General features: G+C 38.3%; 1 protein-coding gene and 2 long non-coding RNA genes across 4 annotated transcripts in view; 2 read left to right on the plus strand and 1 right to left on the minus strand.

Moving 5' to 3' along the window:
* Positions 1-1,954: 1,954 nt before the first annotated feature.
* tmem117 (transmembrane protein 117) overlaps positions 1,955-19,512 on the minus strand; it is a 106,154-nt gene continuing 88,596 nt past the window's right edge. For both annotated transcript variants that reach the window (XM_051099459.1, XM_051099460.1), the window contains exons 6-8: positions 18,243-18,402; positions 8,714-8,843; positions 1,955-4,703 (exon numbers count right to left, since the gene is read on the minus strand). In XM_051099459.1, coding sequence (XP_050955416.1) covers positions 4,063-4,703; positions 8,714-8,843; positions 18,243-18,402 — 931 coding nt within the window. In that variant the 3' untranslated portion in view covers positions 1,955-4,062. The remainder of the gene's footprint in view (positions 4,704-8,713; positions 8,844-18,242; positions 18,403-19,512) is intronic.
* Positions 12,083-12,573, plus strand: LOC127156543 (uncharacterized). The gene is made up of 3 exons (XR_007825760.1): positions 12,083-12,126; positions 12,241-12,321; positions 12,511-12,573. It is a non-coding gene; the product is annotated as an uncharacterized LOC127156543 (long non-coding RNA).
* Positions 13,430-14,129, plus strand: LOC127156544 (uncharacterized). The gene is made up of 2 exons (XR_007825761.1): positions 13,430-13,497; positions 13,604-14,129. It is a non-coding gene; the product is annotated as an uncharacterized LOC127156544 (long non-coding RNA).

Genomic DNA, 19,512 nt, shown 5'->3' on the forward strand with positions numbered 1-19,512 from the left:
CATTCAGATCGGGAACGAAGGCGTATCGCGAATCAGATCGGGAGTTTGGATCGCGAATCATTTCAGATCTGAACTTCGAATCATTTTATTAGATCGGATCTTCAGAGCGGTTTCGTAAATCATTCAGATCGGGAATGAACACGTATCGCGAATCATTTCAGATCGGGACTTTCGCGAATCGCGAATCATTTCAGATCTGAACTTCGAATCATTTTATTAGATCGGATCTTCAGAGCGGGTTTGTAAATCATTCAGATAGGGAATGAACGCTTACCGTGAATCATTTCAGATCGGAACTTCGAGTTGCGAACCATATGATTTAGATAGGATCGGAGCTGGTTCGTAAATCAATCAGATCGGGTCTTTGGATCACGACTCGCGAATCATTTCAGTTCTGAACTATGAATCATTTTATTTAGATTGGATCTTCAGAGCGGGTTCGTAAATCATTCAGATCGGGAACGAACGCGTATCGCGAATCAGATCGGGACTTTGGATCGCGAATCGCGAGTCATTTCAGATCGGAACTTCGAATCGCGAATCATTTGATTTAGATCGGATCTTCAAAGCAGGTTCATAAATCATTCACATCGGGAATGAACACGTATTGCGAATCATTTTAGGTCGGGACTTTGGATCGCAAATCGCGAATCATTTTATTTAGATCGGATCTTCAGAGCGGGTTCGGAAATCATTCCAATTGGGAATGAACGCGTATCGCGAATCAGATCGGGACTTTGGATCGTGAATCGCGAATCATTTCAGATATGAACTTCGAATCATTTTATTTAGATCGGATCTTCAAAGCGGGTTCGTAATTCATTCAGATCGGGAATGAATGCCTATCGCGAATCATTTCAGATCGGGACTTTGGATCGCGAATCATTTCAGATCGGAACTTCGAATCGCGAATCATTTGAATTAGATCGGATCTTCGAAACGGGTTCGCAAATCATTTCAAATCAGGACTTCGAATCGCGAATCATTTGATTTAGAACGGATCTTCAGAGCGGGTTCGTAAATCATTCAGATCGGGAATGAATGCGTATTGCGAATCATTTCAGATCGGGACTTTGGATCGCGAATCATTTGATTTAGAACGGATCTTCAGCGCGGGTTCGTAAATCATTCAGATCGAGAATGAATGCGTATCGTGAATCATTTCAGATCGGGACTTTGGATTGTGAATCATTTCAGATTGAAACTTAGAATCGCGAATCATTTGATTCAGATCGGATCTTCGAAACGGGTTCGCAAATCATTTCAGATCGGAACTTCGAATCGCGAATAATTTGATATAGATCGAATCTGCGGGTTCGTAAATCATTCAGATCGGAGCGGAACGCATATCGCGAATCATTTCAGATTGGGACTTCGGATCGCGGATCATTTGATTTCTTCTTTTCTTCTTAAACAGTACAAAACATTGAGTCTCATTTGCTCACTTCACTCACCCGATTTGTTCAAAAGGCAAATTCGTTTAGTAGGGAAACAGCGCTGTTTTGCTGCAGAGGCGCTCAACATGGCTTTGCTTGGAACCGTTTTTGTTAGCAAAACAATTTAAATAAAATAATATTTGTTTCTTGTTCACTGAATTGTTTCCCTGACACAAAGTCTGCCTCAAACCATGTTAAACAAACCAATAACATAATCACTCTAAATGCATGTGTGTGTAGGAAGACTACATATAATTCTATTAATATATTTGTTGCTTCAAAGTAATGTTGGATGTACAGAGCAAATACACGGTTCTGATTATTTTAATGTGCATGAAAACAATAAGCAATAAACAGATTTTTGTGTGCCTGTGTGTTTATATAAACCTTTTTTTTATTTTCATGCCAGAATTGAATCTTTGTAAATAACAGAGTTATTTTTATTTATCCTTTCATTCTGAAAACATGTTTACATGTATTGGAATAATCAATAGATTATATCAGAATCTTTCTGTGCATGTAAATGTGGTCATTAAAATCCATCTTTGTTTGTAATTTCACACATATAATGATTTAATCTCTTTGTTGATAAACGTAATTAGGCCTCAAATTCACATAATATTGTCTGCCACACATATACATTAGAAACAACTGCTTTAATAATTGCACACTGTGTGTGAACTGTTCCTGACAGAGATTGTTACTTACAGTATTCAGCTGTAGGTTATCAGGGGTTAATTTTTGTGTCATTTTCCCCTTCACCTTCCTCTGCTAATACAGCACTGCAGGTCTGTCTGTGCACTGCAGGGAAATCAATAGCTAATTTCTCTCCATGATCACAGATATTGAAAGTTAGGGATGAACTTACAGTCGTAGGGTGAGGAACAGATTTACCAGCATCAAACGCCGCATGACACACGGACGTTTTGCCACATCCGCAACAACAACAGCAACAGTCAAGCGCGGTCCAGATTCCCTCACGAATGAATTACGTTGTGTGGAGACTGAAAGCCGTGCAAACACAGCAAGAAATTTCAGGTTTACACCTATTGCACGGAAAAGATTGAGAATAATCATGTCAAAGCGCAGCGCTTTAGAAAGGCAGTCGACCAACTTCAGAAGCAATAAAATAGGATCTATTATGAACTGAAATGTCTTTAAAGAAACTTTTACACTTCTCGCCGCAGGAACAAACACAGAAAGTGGCCACATGTGAAGCGGTAACATGTCGCATGCAGATTTCTGAAAGCTTTAATATATCACCTTTGGTGAAAAATGCTTTTATAACCCTTGTGCTTTGACCCGTAATGGTGCCTAATGGCTGTTTACCAAATGTTCCTATAAATGTGTTTGATTGCCACTTTCTGCAGAACCGGATCGACATCTGGATGCAGGGTGGCCTTCGGAGGTTGCTTGGCAACAAGGTCAAGCTGGACCACAACTACCGGCGACTAGCGCCACTTTGGAAGCCTCTTGATATGAAAGGAACCATTTCCACCGATACCATGCAACTGCTCAAATAACACGGTACCTGCATGTCAAAAGAAGGTCTTTATTGATAACAGGGTTTGACGCAAATATAGCTGATATTTACCCTCCAAACATTTTAAGAGGGGCTCACCTGCTCATCAGAAAAAACACACAGGACCAACGCGGTTGCATGATGGGAAAACAAAACACTGCGGTGAAGATTTCAAAGCAACACACGTATAAAAGACAAAGGAAACGGTTTTTGCATCGGCTGAACCTAACGAAGTAACAAGTGCATATATTCTACTTCTACTTCTCAAATCAGATTTTTCCAATACATGCATGTGAACGTATTTGGTCGCACAGCAGTTTGGTGTCTAAATAACTGATAAATAGCTCAACGGATAATGATTCGACACCATCTTCTGTAACCTGCTATCAGTGCTGGGTAGTAACTGATTACATGTGATCTGGATTACTGTAATTAGATTGTATTACATTTGTAATCAGACTACAGTTACGTTTTTAATGATTACATGATTAAATATCCACACAATAGCAGTGAAACTCACAAACCCCCTGCAGTTACATTTCATGCTGTTTATAACAACAAATGGAATATATTTGCATTTTTATGTCAATATGGTACAAGGTTATGCTATTTAAATCAATGTGATCAAAAGTAATCTAAAAGTAATCTGATTACATTACCGAAAAGTTTCATGTAATGGATTACGTTACTAACTACAATTTTTGTCATGTAATTTGGAATCATTGCAATTTACAATAAGTAATCTACCCAGCACTGCCTTCAAGGTTTATTTAATGAAGGCACAGCTTTAGGTGTATTTTTACGAGTATTATCATGACCATCATGCCATGCGTTCACTGTGAGGACAGTATATCATCCAAGTAGGCACAAGAGTATCTACATAAAAAAAGACAGATAGAAAAATCAAACATCCAGCACCATAGACCAAAGTCCTTGAGGGACGTGGAAAAGTTTGAGTTCAGAAAGTTGGTGCGCAGTGCAAGATCGCTTGATATAAAAATAGAAATTTCAAAGTCTGTGATAGCTTTCAGAGGACTTCAAACGCCAGTCAACATCAAACAACACTGAAGATCTCAAAAAAGTCGATTTGACCTTTGGCTACGGTCACGGGGTCAGCTTTTTGACATCAGCTGTGTCCTCATGGGCTCCGCTGTCGACGGCTACACTGGGCTGGGTCTCCTGGGTCTCGTTCGAACACGGCGACATGGAGTTGTTCGATGACCCGAAATGATGAGTGTCCACTAGAAGCAGCATGGGCGTCCCGCTCCTTTTCAAGGCCTCACTCATGGTGATGTGCACTTCCTCCGGCGTGACTCCCAGATCGGACGGTGACTTGCGCTTGATGCGCTCGTAGGTCTTGTCTTGGTTTTCAGGGAACGTCTCGCTGTCTTGGAAGCGTCCGAACAGCCAGATGAAGAACCCGAAGAGCACGAAGGCTGCCAGACTTGGGATGAACGCCAGGCATTTGACGTCTAGACTGGAGCCCACGTAGCGGCTGTGGAGGAACATGTCTCTCTGGACGTACGTGCGGTTGGTGCGGGGGTCGATGTTGGTGGAGCGCCACTCCCAGGTGAGCGTGCTGCGGTTGAAGTCGCGCAGTGTCTCCGGATCCTCCACGGTGTAGATCTTCTCTCCTGGACCTACATATTGACCGTATTCATAGGGCTTGTAGAAGATCTGGTTCTTCCACATGTTGAGGTCCAGGATGAGGACCAGGAAGATGATTCCGTAATTAAACCATTTCCCTGAGAGAGAAAGAAGGGAATATTAGTGTGTTAGGACTTTATGCCAATGTATTTCAGTCAAACTGCAGTTTTATACAGCAACATCCTTGCAACTACATAAAACACCTTAAATAACAACATCCTGGCAACTACCCAAAACATCCTAGTAACTGCATAGCAACACCCTGCAAAGACCCAAAACATCACAGCAACTGCACAGCAACATTCTGGCAACTATATACAAAACACCATAGCAAATGACAACATCCTGGAAACTACTCAAAACACCCTAGTAACTGCATAGCAACGCTCTGGCAATGACCCAAAACATCCTAGCAAATGCATAGCAACATCCTGGCAACTACGCAAAACACCTTAAATGACAACATCCTGGAAACTACCAAAAACACCACAGCAACTGCATAGCAACACCCTGGCAACTACTGAAAACACTATAGCAACTGCATCGTAACGTCCTGGCAACTACCTAAAACACCACAGCAACTGCATAGCAACACCCTGGCAACTACGCAAAAATGACAACATCCTGGAAACTACTCATAACAGCCTAGTAACTGCATAGTAACGCTCTGGCAATGACCCAAAACATCCTAGCAACTACGCAAAACACCTTAAATGACAACATCCTGGAAACTACCAAAAGCACCCTAGTAATTGCATAGCAATACCCTGATAACTACCCAAAACACCCAGGCAACTGCATAGCAATACCATGGCAACTATGCAAAGCACCTTAAATGACACTATCCTGCAAATGACCCAAAACACCAAAGCAACTACATAGCAACACCTGGCAACTACCTAAAACACCAGAGCAACTGCATAGCAATACCCTGGCAACTACTCAAAAAACCCTTTTAACTGCATAGCAATGCCCTGGCAACTACCCAGAACACCACAACAACTGCATAGCAACATACTCAAAACAGTTTATCTACTCTATATATAGCAACATCTTGCAACTACCTAAAACGCCCTAGTAACTGCACAGCAACACCCTGGCAACTGACCAAAACATTATAGCAGCATTATAATAACATTTTTGGCAAATGTATATAAAACACCCTGGCAACTGCATAGCAACACCCTGACAACTATCCAAAACACCATAGCAACTGCATAGCAACACCTTGGCAACTACCAAAAACATCTTAAATAACAACATCCTGGCAACTACCCAAAACACCCTAGTAACTGCATGGCAATGCCCTGGCATCTACCTAAACACCTTAACAACTGCATAACAACATACTCAAAACAGTTTATTAAATCTATATAACAGCATCCTGATAGCCACCCAAAACACCACAACAACTGCATAGCAACACCTTGGCAACTACCCAAAACATTATAGCTACTGCATAGCAACATCCTGGCAACTACGCAAAACACCTTAAATGACAACATCCTGGAAACTACCCAAAACACCCTAGTAACTGCACAGCAACACCCTGGCAACTACCCAAAACATAATAGCAACTGCATAGCAACACCCTAGCAACTATGCAAAACACCTTAAATGACAACACCCTGGCAACTACCCAAAACACCACAACTGCATAGCAACATTCTGGCAACTACACAAAACACAAAAAATGACAACATCCTGGAAACTATCCAAAACATCACAACAACTGCATGGCAACACCTTGGCAACTACCCAAAACATTATAGCAACTGCATAGCAACTGCATAGCAACATCCTGGCAACTACCGAACACACCACAGCAACTGCATTGCAACACCCTGGCAACTACCCAATACATTATAGCAACTGCATAGCAACACCCTGGCAACTACCCAACACACCACAGCAACTGCATAGCAACACCCTGGCAACTACCCAACACACCACAGCAACTGCATGGCAACACCCTGGCAACTACCGAACACACCACAGCAACTGCATAGCAACACCCTGGCAACTACCGAACACACCACAGCAACTGCATAGCAACACCCTGGCAACTACCCAACACACCACAGCAACTGCATGGCAACACCTTGGCAACTACCCAAAACATTATAGCAACTGCATAGCAACATCCTGGCAACTACCGAACACACCCCAGCAACTGCATTGCAACACCCTGGCAACTACCGAACACACCACAGCAACTGCATTGCAACACCCTGGCCACTACCCAACACACCACAGCAACTGCATGGCAACACCCTGGCAACTACCGAACACACCACAGCAACTGCATTGCAACACCCTGGCAACTACCGAACACACCACAGCAACTGCATTGCAACACCCTGGCAACTACCGAACACACCCCAGCAACTGCATTGCAACACCCTGGCAACTACTGAACACACCACAGCAACTGCATTGCAACACCCTGGCAACTACCGAACACACCCCAGCAACTGCATTGCAACACCCTGGCAACTACCGAACACACCCCAGCAACTGCATTGCAACACCCTGGCAACTACCGAACACACCACAGCAACTGCATTGCAACACCCTGGCAACTACCGAACACACCACAGCAACTGCATTGCAACACCCTGGCAACTACCGAACACACCACAGCAACTGCATTGCAACACCCTGGCAACTACCGAACACACCACAGCAACTGCATTGCAACACCCTGGCAACTACCCAACACACCACAGCAACTGCATTGCAACACCCTGGCAACTACCCAACACACCACAGCAACTGCATTGCAACACCCTGGCAACTACCGAACACACCACAGCAACTGCATTGCAACACCCTGGCAACTACCCAACACACCACAGCAACTGCATTGCAACACCCTGGCAACTACCGAACACACCACAGCAACTGCATTGCAACACCCTGGCAACTACCGAACACACCCCAGCAACTGCATTGCAACACCCTGGCAACTACCGAACACACCCCAGCAACTGCATTGCAACACCCTGGCAACTACCGAACACACCCCAGCAACTGCATTGCAACACCCTGGCAACTACCCAACACACCACAGCAACTGCATTGCAACACCCTGGCAACTACCGAACACACCCCAGCAACTGCATTGCAACACCCTGGCAACTACCGAACACACCCCAGCAACTGCATTGCAACACCCTGGCAACTACCGAACACACCACAGCAACTGCATTGCAACATCCTGGCAACTGCATTGCTGCACCCAGCAACTGCATTGCAACACCCTGGCAACTACCGAACACACCCCAGCAACTGCATTGCAACACCCTGGCAACTACCGAACACACCACAGCAACTGCATTGCAACACCCTGGCAACTGCATTGCTGCACCCAGCAACTGCATTGCAACACCCTGGCAACTACCGAACACACCCCAGCAACTGCATTGCAACACCCTGGCAACTACCCCAACACCCCAAAACCATTAAACCATTTCCCTGATGTAAAAGCAGAGGAAGCTTGAAGATCAGTGTGTTGTGAATTCATCCCAGTGTGTCTGCGAGTCAGACGGCTGCTTGAGAAAGTGAAATAATTGAGTTGGGAGTCACTTTCTAATGGCTTTCGTTGTTAACGCACTCATGCGGTGTTACTCTCAAACGCTAAATCACCGCGCCAAACAATAAGGTTAAAGACTTTTATGAACGGTTGAGCAGGAAGGCCATTTCCCGAGGCTCGAGGGAGCGATCATCTATTCCCAAGATGGCCATCAGGACCCTCGCTACAGTGAGCGAAACACAGCGAGACGGAAAAAGAGAAACCGAAGCGCTTCGCTCGCACACTTCAGCAGCGGTCCGTCAGATTTACTGACTCCATTATATAAACGCAAGTTTACAGATGAGCAAATACTAATTAGTATGCATTACCGACGCTGCCTTCAAACACATCATTATAAAGAGATGTATCTAACGAGCTAATATTCTGACAGCGCATCCCTTTGGGAAAGGAATTAATTCATCCGTCCCGTCCCAAACGACAGTTTAGAGCACTACCACTTGATTCATTGGCATAATTGTGCTCACGGTGTATTTGCTGTCGTGCCCCACTTAAGGCACGAGTGTGTGGATTTACCGGTGATGTGAATGTGGTACTCGTCTTTAAAAATGCGCTTGCACACGGGCAGTCTGATCTTCAGCTGTGTGGTGGAGAGGCCCGGGAGGTTCATGTCCAGGTCGCCCATGAAGTGAGGAAACTCCCAGTCCTGGAAGAGGAAGAGCCAACAAACATGTGTAACTGAAGAGGCGCCTCTAACACAAGGATCTGGAATGAATAAAGCCTTCAGGTGTTACAGTACGACATCAAACATGACAGCGCTACTGTACGCACACACTTCAGATAGAGAGTGAAGAATGTCTGAAGGGCAAACCTATTTGAGGAATGCATAAAATGAACTACTGTACAGGAAATACTAGATATTTCAGAAACTCTTTTATGTGGACAAAGGCAAGTGCTACTAGTACTGCATTTCAAATCTAGAATCCACGCCCTAGCCACTACACAGCAACATAAAAATAACTATAATTAGGAAATAACCAGGCCCAGACATCTACACAAAACACCCTAGCAACTGCATAGCAACTGAATCTAAATACTTCAGCAACTCTGTATAGCAACATCCTGACAACTACCCAAAACACCACAGCAAGAGCATGGCAGCGTGTGTGTGGGTGTGCGCGCGCGCTTGTGTGTGTGTTCGTTTGTTTTCGTGTGCATGTGTTTGTATTTGAGTTTATGCGCATTTGTGTCTGTGTTTGTGCGTTTGTTAGTGTTTGTTTGAGTGTATATGTGTGCGCTTGTTGGTGAGTGTTCCTTTCTTTGTGTTTGTGTATGTTTGTGTGTGTTTGTTTGCGTGTATGTTTTTGCACGTTTGTGTGTGTGTGTTTGTGCATATGTTTGTGCATTTTTGAGTGTGTGTGTGGCCGCCTGTGTGTGCCTGTGCGTGTGTGCATTTTTGAGTGTGTGGCGCCACCTGTGCATACCTATGTGTGTGTGTGTGTGTGTGTGTGTGTGTGTTTGTGTGTATTTGAGTGTTTGTGTATGTATGTGTTTGCGTGTGCGTGTATTTTTGTGCATGGGTTTGTGCATTTTGGAGTTTTTGCGTGTGTGTCTGGTTGTGTGCGTATTTGTGTGTGTGTGTTTGTGCATTTTTGAATGTGTGTGTGTTTGTGCGCTTTTGAGTGTTTGTGTGTGTCTGTTTGTGTGTGTATTTGTGTGTGTGTTTGTGCGTTTTTGAGTGTTTACGTGTGTGTCTGTTTGTGTGTGTATTAGTGTGTGTGTTTGTGCATGTGTTTGTGCATATTTGAGTGTGTGTGTGGCTGCCTGTGTGTGCATATGTTTGTGTTTGTGTGTGTGTGCCTATGTTTGTGTTTGTGTGTGTTTGTGCATTTTTGAGTGTTTGCGTGTCTGTTTGTGCATGTTTGTGTGTGTTTGTGCATTTTTGAGTGTGTGTGTGGCCGCCTGTGTGTGCGTATGTTTGTATTTGTGTGTGTTTGTGCATGTGTTTGTGCATTTTTGAGTGTGTCTGTTTGTGTGTGTATTTATGTGTGTGTGTTTGTGTATTTTTTGCATGTGTTTGTGCATTTTTGAGTGTGTCTGTTTGTGTGTGTATTTATGTGTGTGTGTTTGTGTATTTTTTGCATGTGTTTGTGCATTTTTGAGTGTGTGGCGCCACCTGCACTGTAAACCCAAACAGTATAACTAACTTATAATGGAAAGTACCTGGTACTCAAAATGTGCCAAAAAGTTTAGCTAACTATTATTTTTCAGTTTACTGAACATCTATCATAGATTTAAGTTAACAGTAATTTTTTTTTTTAGTTTTTACAACTACACTAAAGTTAAGAGTTTAGGGAACTTGAAAAAAAGATTCAACCATAATCAAATATTTTAATGTCAAACATACGCCCTCTAGTGGCGGTTTTTTACGAAAAAGTGACGTCATCGCTGAACGTGCACTCAGGCGTGTTTCAAACAGATGCACAGAAGTTCGCGCTCTCAGGGCGAACTATTTGGATGGCTACAAACATATGCAAGTATTCAGCTGTTTCAAATAATGTTGCCGTCTGTTTATAGTTGGTATCGGCTACACTCACACCATCCACGCACGTTAGGTTTTCCAGTTAATGTGTACAGTTTTTCAGAATATTTAGAATAGAGCTACCAGTTAAAAGTGTACAAACATATCTAAATTTATCTAACGTTAGGATATTAAATGATGCAGCGCACATGAACATGTTTAATCATATTAAGTTGTGTGTTTTTTCTATACGTGTAGTCATCTGCATGTTTTCTGGTGAAAGTGCGTGTTCTATCTTTTGTCTTTGTGTTATGGATAGTTTTCTTCGACGTTTTGATGCATAAAAGTAGTCTAAACTTGACAGGCCTGTCCGGTCCATCTGTCCACGCTGTTCCCGCAACTTCAGTTCCCAAGGTGAGACACGAACATTTTTGTAACATAATCCTTACACGAACATAGATTTTGTTTAATGAAAATTCCCCCGTTGACGCTAAATGTTTACGTAAATCTTAAGTTAAAGGTTATTTCATTGGCATTATGTTTTTAGGATTGTCACTACCAGTTGAAATTCATTTTTTTAAGTGTTAGATAAGGTTGTCTTTTGTTTGGATGCATACTTTTTGGGAATATTAAATGATATTAGGCCTTTATGTTTTTTTTTTTTCGTGTAGTTTTCTATACGTAAAGTAAGCTGCAGGTTATTTAATGAAAATACGTGTTCAATCTGTTTTCTTTGTGTTAGGGGTACTTTTCTTCGACGATTTGGTGCAAAAATTCATCTGAACCTAATAGGCCTGTCGAGTCCACGTTGTTCCCGCAAATCCAGGTCCTAAGGTGAGACAAGAGCCTTCTTGTAAATATAATCTTATTAGACTAACATTAAAAAAAGTGGTAATGAAAATTGCCTCACTGATGTAAGTTTTGTAAATTTGAAGTTAAATGTGATTTCATTTGAATTAGCCCTATATGTTTTAGGATTGTCACTGCCTGTTAAAATTCAACATTTTTTGAAAAAGTGCCAAATAAGGTTGTCTTTTGTTTTGAAAGATTGTTACAAAAAAGGATATTAAATGATGCAGTGCATATGCAGTCTTACAGTTTGGCCTTTCTGAAAATGTGTGTATTTTTGTATAGGTGGAGTCAGCCGCAGATCATTTGATGAAAATTCGTTGTCTTTGTGTTATCACTTCTTCGACCTTTTGATGCATAAAAGTAGTTTGAACTTCACAGGCCTATTGAGTCCACGTTGTTCCTATTGCAGTTCCTAAGGTGAGACACACATTCTTGCAAATATAATTCTATTACAAAATATAAAAATTTGTAACAAAAAAAAAAAATGTGCTATTGAATTAAACGTTTATTTATTGCATCTGAAGTTTAGGTTTCATTTAATTTTTTTTTTGTTTTTTTTAGGATCTCTGCCGAGCAAATTGAAAGTTACAGTTACAAAAATTGGGACAACTTCCAGGTAAATTTGTCTAAGATTTTTGTTTGGTGAATTAGAGGGATGGCTTGGGACTGTAAGCTGTGTACAGCCTCATTTCAATTCAGAACACACTTGCTCACACACATTTGATTGCAGCATAGTCATCATTCAAAAGTTAGTCCATCACCAGTGAAAGAGATCTTTGGACGCTGACCAGCTATATGTTTGGAATCACAGGTATAATTAACTCTAATTGTGCGTTTAAAAAATTTATTTAATATTTACAGTCGGTTTGTGACGTGCTTTTCTTGTCTTCTGTTTCAGGTATGTGCTAAATTTCAGCGTATTACCAACCAGAATTTCACAAACACATTTTATGCAGAGCTAGACCGCCACAGTTTTCGCCTGATGACTTTATATTGACAGAGAGCAGCGAAGACTGGAAAAACTGCTGATGCACTTGCTGAATTTCTTTGGGGTTATGACTTAAAGGTATTATCATGGTATTATTGTTGTTTAATGCTTCAACAGACATTGTTTTGACTGTATATACTGAATATTATCACTTGATCTAAATATATAAGTCTAACGATGACTTGGATTTATCATGTACTAAGTGATGAGTAAACCTTTTTCATAATTTTTTGTATTTAATTTAGAACTGTGGTTCTCAAACCTGTCCTGGAGGACCCCCTGCCCTGCACATTTTGTATATCTCCCAACTCAGACGCGCCCAATTTAGTTCTTGCAGTCTCTACAACGAGCTGATGAATGGAATCGTGTGTAGATGAGGGAGACGTACAAAATTTGCAGGGCAGGAGGTCCTCCAGGACAGGTTTGAGAACCGTTAATTTAGAATACATTAAAAAAAAAAAAAAACTTTGTGTCCTTTTAAAGGGATAGTTCACCGAAAAATGAAAATTCTGTCATGAATTACTTGCTCGTTGTTCAAAATCTGTATAACTTACTTTGTTTGGATGAACACAGAGGAAGACATTTGGAAGAATGCTGGTAGTCAATGGGGTCCAATAATTGTTTGGTTATAAACATTCTTCTAAATATCTTTCTCTGTGTTCATCAGAACAAAGACATTTATACAGATTTGGAACAACTAAAAGGTGAGTAAATGATGACACAATTTTTATTTTTGGGTGAAGCATCCCTTTAAGAGTCAGGGCTCTTACCGTGATCACTTTTTTTATCTATGCCTTAATCAACTTTTTGGCATTCATTCCGTGTCAAGTTAGCATTGTTTGGTTTTGTGCTGGCTAAAACGCGTGTTCCACTTTTAACATTGTTTTCTATGTGAACTTTAAGGATCAACATGATGTACACACAAGGCGAACAACAGTGCTCTGTGCACTTCCTGTGTATCTGAGAGAAGACACCTCAAAATTCTTTAAAACATGCACGGTAAGTCACTTATTCTGCATATTTCTTAGGATTATATTTCAGCAATTTTTTTTTACACTGGTAAGATAGCATTTGGTAATTGTGTTTCAATACTTTTTACATCCAGATTGAAGATGATTCAGAAGAGCCAGATGTAGATTCATTAAGTTGCCTGTAGTTGCCCTTTTGACAATCGTCCGAGAACGCCCAGACATTGCTGTTCAGTACAATCCAGAGAAGATTTCGATCATCCTTGAGAATGAAGTTGTCATAACAAACCTTCAGAGACTCTGATGCTTTCCTTTTGATGTTTGGCTTAATCTATGCATTGGATCTCTCATATCCAAAAGAGATGGCCAACACATTTGAATTTATTCAGAAGGTTCTTTTGGGTCTTGATGATGGCAAACTTAAGCCAAGGGTGCTGGCTCTAAAGAATGACTTGCTGATTCACGCACAGTAATTTTATACTGTTATCTTTGACCAGGTGTGCCTTTTTGTTGCACAGAACTGTTGTCACAGTTCTTGTTGGCATAATGGCTGTTTAGGTAATATTTCAATGTATTTTATTTGGCCTGGTGTGCTTTTTTTATTGCACAGAACTGTTTTAATGTCTCATGTTTTATAATAAATTTTTGTACTTTGTTTAATGATTTCAGATTTGTAATTTGTACTGTTAAGTTGTAAAATGTAGATATTTGAGTACAGGAAACTTAACAAAAACAAGGCAATCAGTTGCCACAAAATATTTAAGTAACATTACTACTACAATTTAAGTTACGTAAATTATATAATTTAATTTAATAACACTTGAAGTTCCTTAAACTAAGTTTAGATAAATTAAAAATTTTGATATATATATTTGAGGGATATTTTAATTAAGTGGAATAATTAAAGTTGTCAGTACTCAAAACTTTGAGTTGCACTAAAGTAAAGATGAACAAAACACTAAATATATATTTTGATTTAAATTAATGTTTATTTATAATTTACAGGTACTCAAAGTAAGTAGCTATATGCTTACTGGTGATATTTAAGTTTGCAAACTTAAAAAAATAGCGGCAATCAGTTGCCTCAATTTTTTTGAGTTAGTAGAACTTATCCGGGTTTACAGTGTGTGCATGCCTGTGTGTGTGTGTTTGTGTGTGCTTGTGCGTTTTTGAGTGTGTGTGTGGCCGCCTGTGTGTGCCTATGTTTGTGTTTGTGTGTGTGTGTGTTTGTGCATGTGTTTGTGCGTGTTTGTGCATTTTTGAGTGTTTGCGTGTCTGTTTGTGCATGTATTTATGTGTGTGTGTTTGTGTATTTTTTGCATGTGTTTGTGCATTTTTGAGTGTGTGGCGCCACCTGTGCATGAGTGTTTGTGTATGTATGTGTTTGCGTGTGCGTGTATTTTTGTGCATGTGTTTGTGCATTTTTGAGTGTGTGTGTGGCCGCCCGTGCATGCCCATGTGTGTATTTGTGTGTGTGTTTGTGTGTGTGTGTTCAAAAGTCCGGCTCATTTCTGACGGTTTCTGTTGTTGTTTTCTGTCTGACATTTCTAAGGGATCAGAAGTGAGTTGTGCGGCGTCGAAAGTTTGCACTGAGACCCCAGCGTCACCGAACATCTGATCCGGCCGTTTCCCTCTCGACAACAGTCAAAGGAAAATCAATAAAACTTTGATAACATATAAGAGGATCTGAGACGCCGCGGCCCGCGGCTCCAGGACAAACGCAAACCAAATTAAGCGGCAGAAATGCAGAAAAATGTCGTTTCTTGGCAATTAAGCACCGTGTTTACAAAACTGAGAGTCTTTGATTTCTCTGTGACTTGGCGAAGAGTTAACAAGGAGCCGCGTAATTACAGTGCAGCTCATCGTTTCGCCTCATTGACGTCCATGATAACTCTGTTACCCGAAATGAAGCTTAAATTACGTGGCGTGAAACCAATGGAAGAGGCTGAAATGAAAGAGCTTGTAAATCCCGACGGCTCGCGGCCGTTCTGGGTCTCTGAGTTAATTAGGCACTGAATAAAATATCAGGCACGTCACAGAGATTAACCGTCACATGGAGCGAACGCGGACAAAAGTGAGGTGAAATATCTAGCGCGTGGAGATGAGGAGATGAGGAGATGAGCGGCGCGGATGGAGGCGCCGATACCGACACGTAACCACAACGGACTGAGACAGAGGGAATAATTACAATCAGATGGTGAATGTCAACATATTTGAGCAAACACAGGTAAGTGATTGAGACGCTGTAATCAGACGCAGACAGACTGTGATTTCAGCAACGCTTCTGATTGGTCGAGTGAAGCCGAAGGAAAAATAAAACAATGACTGACGGGACTGATGATCAAGGCAAGGTCAACACCTCTGAAAAAAATATTAAAAATAAAATACTTCTTAAAAAGTTCAAATAAGCTGATGAATATAATGATGTGAGGTGGGATTCCTCAAAAGTAGATCAATGTAACAGAAAAAAATATATATAAAAATAATTGAACACAAAAATAACAAATGCGAGACATGGCATTTGAAAAGTCAAGTAAATAAAAAATACAAAGGCTTGAAAAAGGCAAGGTCAACACCTTTGGGGAAAAAATGTGTTTAAAAAAGCTCAGACAAATAAAACGTGATGTGAGATGGGACAGATGAAAATTAAATAAAGTAAAATGGAATAAAAATGCAATACAAAATAAAAGGCATTAATTAAAAATAATTTAAAACAAAAAATAAGGAATGTGGCATATGATGTTTGACAAGTCGATAAAATAAAATAAAATAAAATACAAAGACTTGAAAAAGGCAAGTTCAACACCTCTAAGGAAAAAACTACATTTAAAATGGCTAAAGCAAATTAATATATTGATGTGAGATGGGACAGATGAAAATTAAATAAGAATAAAAATACAATACAAAAAAAGTATTAATTAAATATATGTAATTAAAAATAATTAAAAACAAAAAATAAAGAATGTGACATGACAGCTGAAAAGTAAAAAATAAATAAATAAATAAATTGAATTAAATTAAAAATATAACAGAAAAATCCATTAGTTGAAAAAATTAAAACAACAAAGAATGTGAGATGATGTAGGTGAAAATAAATTAAAATAAATGCATTTTAAAAAGTTAAAGCGAATAAATAAGTTGATATGAGATGGGACAGATGAAAATGAAATAAAAACAATACAAAAGAAAAGGGATTAATTTGAAAGAATTTAAAATAAAAAAAGGAATATGGCATATGATTGTTAATAAAATAAAATAAAATAATTAAAATTAAAATAAAATGAAATAAAATAATAAAATAATTAAATAAAATCCGTTTGTTGAAAAAATTAAAACAACGAATAAAGAATGTGAGATGAGGCAGGTGAAAATAATAAAATTAAATAAAATTTAAAAAAAAAAAAAAAAAAAAAAAAAAAAAAAATATATATATATATATATATATATATATATATATATATATTAGAAGTAACAGTTGAAAAGTCAAGTAAATAAAATAAAATAAAAACAATAGAAGAATGCATTAACTAAAAACAATAATAATAAAAAATATATAATCAATATTTGCAGTAAAAGTAAATAAAATAAAATAAAATAAGAAAATAAAATAAAATAGCCTTAAAAAAGGCAAGGTCGACACCTGGAAAAAATGCATTCAAAAAAGCTAAAATAAAACAAAAAACAAAACAAAATAAAACAAAAAACAAAAAACAAAAAAATAAAATAAAATAAAATAAAATAAAATAAAATAAAATAAAATAAAATAAAATAAAATAAAATAAAATAAAATAAAATAAAATAGCCTTGAAAAAGGCAAGGTCAACACCTGGAAAAACATGCATTCAAAAAAGCTAAAACAAATAAATAATTTGATGTGAAATGGGACAGATGAAAATTAAATAAAGTTAAACGGAATAAAAAATACAATACAATAAAAAAAAAAAAGAATGTAAGATGTTACAGCTGAAAGTAAAATAAAAATAACAAAGTAAAATAAAAGAATGCATTAAAAATAATTTAAAACAAAAAGATATACATATATATATATATATATACACATATATATATATATATATATATAATCAGTATCAGAAGTAACATTTGAAAAGTCAAGTAAAAAAATAAAATGCAAACTAAACAAATAATTAAACAATAAGATGCACTGGTTAAAAAAAAAAAATGTTACAAAAATTAGCTTTTGAAAAATTCAAGATAAAAAACAGTCAAGACCTCAAGTTAAAACAAACTAATGACACAATATAAAATGTGAGAGAGTCAATAAAAAAATAAATAAACAAAAACTGAAATAAACAAATGTGACTTGAGAAATGACGGCTGAAAAAGTAAAAGTGAAACACCATGGAAACAACCATCTGAAGGGAACAAAATGTGAACATTTTAAAGTGAAAACAATAACCTTTACTTTTTATCTCCTAAATGCATTAAAATTGGATTGAAAGGGAAATGAAGACAGGTTCAGACATGAACGACCCACTTTAAGAAGCTCTGGCCAGAATCTCCAGAAATCAGATGAACCTGCGATTGTGTGTGTGTGTGTGTGTGTGTGTGTGTGAGGTTATTACAGGACGAGCAGTGAGAGGAGCTGTTGAGCTCGTATTAGCATATTCATGAGACAGTGACACACTCCATTGTGATTTGCTGCCTGCGGCGATGTGGAGGACATTAAACAAGAATCACTCAAGAGCGGACACACACACACACACACACACACACACAGAGTCAATGAAGGAGCGACAGACGAGCTCGTGTTTGTACCTGCATGACGATGAGGAGGTCAAAGACCAGGATGAAGGAGGCCAGGAAAGCTCTGGAGACCTCGTCGCTCGGCAGGAAGCCACGGTTCAGGTTATCCCACCTGATCCAGTCCGTACTGATGACCAGAACCACCACAGACGTCAGAGAGATCAACACCGCCCTGACAAACACCAACAGCAGCAGTTACTACCAGCTCACAGCGAGTCTGATATCAAGCCTCTTCTGCTCACCAGGGCTGCATTTATTTGACAACTAATACATTAAAAAATGTGCAATATTATTACAATTCAAAATAGCCGTTTTCTATGTGAATATATTTTAAGATGTAATTTATTTCTGTGATCAAAGCTGAATTTTCAGCATCATTACTCCAGTCTTCAGTGGCACATGATCCTTCAAAAATGGTGAGATGGGACAACTGAAAAAAAAAAAATAAATAAATAAATAAAATAACACAAAATAAAAAATAAAATAAAATAAAACAGTCTTGGAAAAAGCAAGGTCACCACCTCTAGAAAGAAAGTAAAAAAAAAAAAAAAACTTTTAAAAATTAAAAAAAAAAAAAAAAAAAAAAAAAACATTGATCCACGATGGGACAACTGAAAACAAAAACAAAACAAAAACAAAACAAAACGAAACAAAATAGAATAGGCTTGGAAAAGCAAGGTCACCACCTCTAGAAAGAAAGAAAAAACATTTTTAAAAATTAAAACAAAGAAATAAATACATTGATGTGAGATGGGACAACTGAAAATAAAATAAAATAAAATAAAATAAAATAAAATAAAATAAAATAAAATAAAAAATAAAAACACAATAGAAAAATGCACAAATTAAAAATAATCAATAAATCAATGCGAGATAAAAGAGCTTAAAATTAATAATAATAATAATAATAATAATAATAAAATACAGTAGAAAATGCATTAATTAAACAATTTAAAATAACAAAATATTCAAATTTTAAATGTGACAGTTGAAAATGAAAGTACTTAAAATAAATACAAATCGACTAAAATACTAGAAAAATGTAACAAATTAATTAAAATGAAAAAATAAAATAAAAAATAAAAACTTTTAACAAAAATAAAAAAAAATACTATGAAATGTAATGTTGGTAAAGATGAAATTTAATGTAAATGTGAAAATAAATTAAGAAAGAAAGAAAGAAAGAAAGAAAGAACAAGAAATCAAATAAAATAGTTTTGGAAAAGACAAGGTCACCACCTTCAGAAAGAAAGAAAAAACAACAACAAAAAAACATTTATTT

This window comes from Labeo rohita, chromosome 25, assembly GCF_022985175.1.
Source record: "Labeo rohita strain BAU-BD-2019 chromosome 25, IGBB_LRoh.1.0, whole genome shotgun sequence".
In the NCBI taxonomy this organism is placed as follows: domain Eukaryota; kingdom Metazoa; phylum Chordata; class Actinopteri; order Cypriniformes; family Cyprinidae; genus Labeo; species Labeo rohita.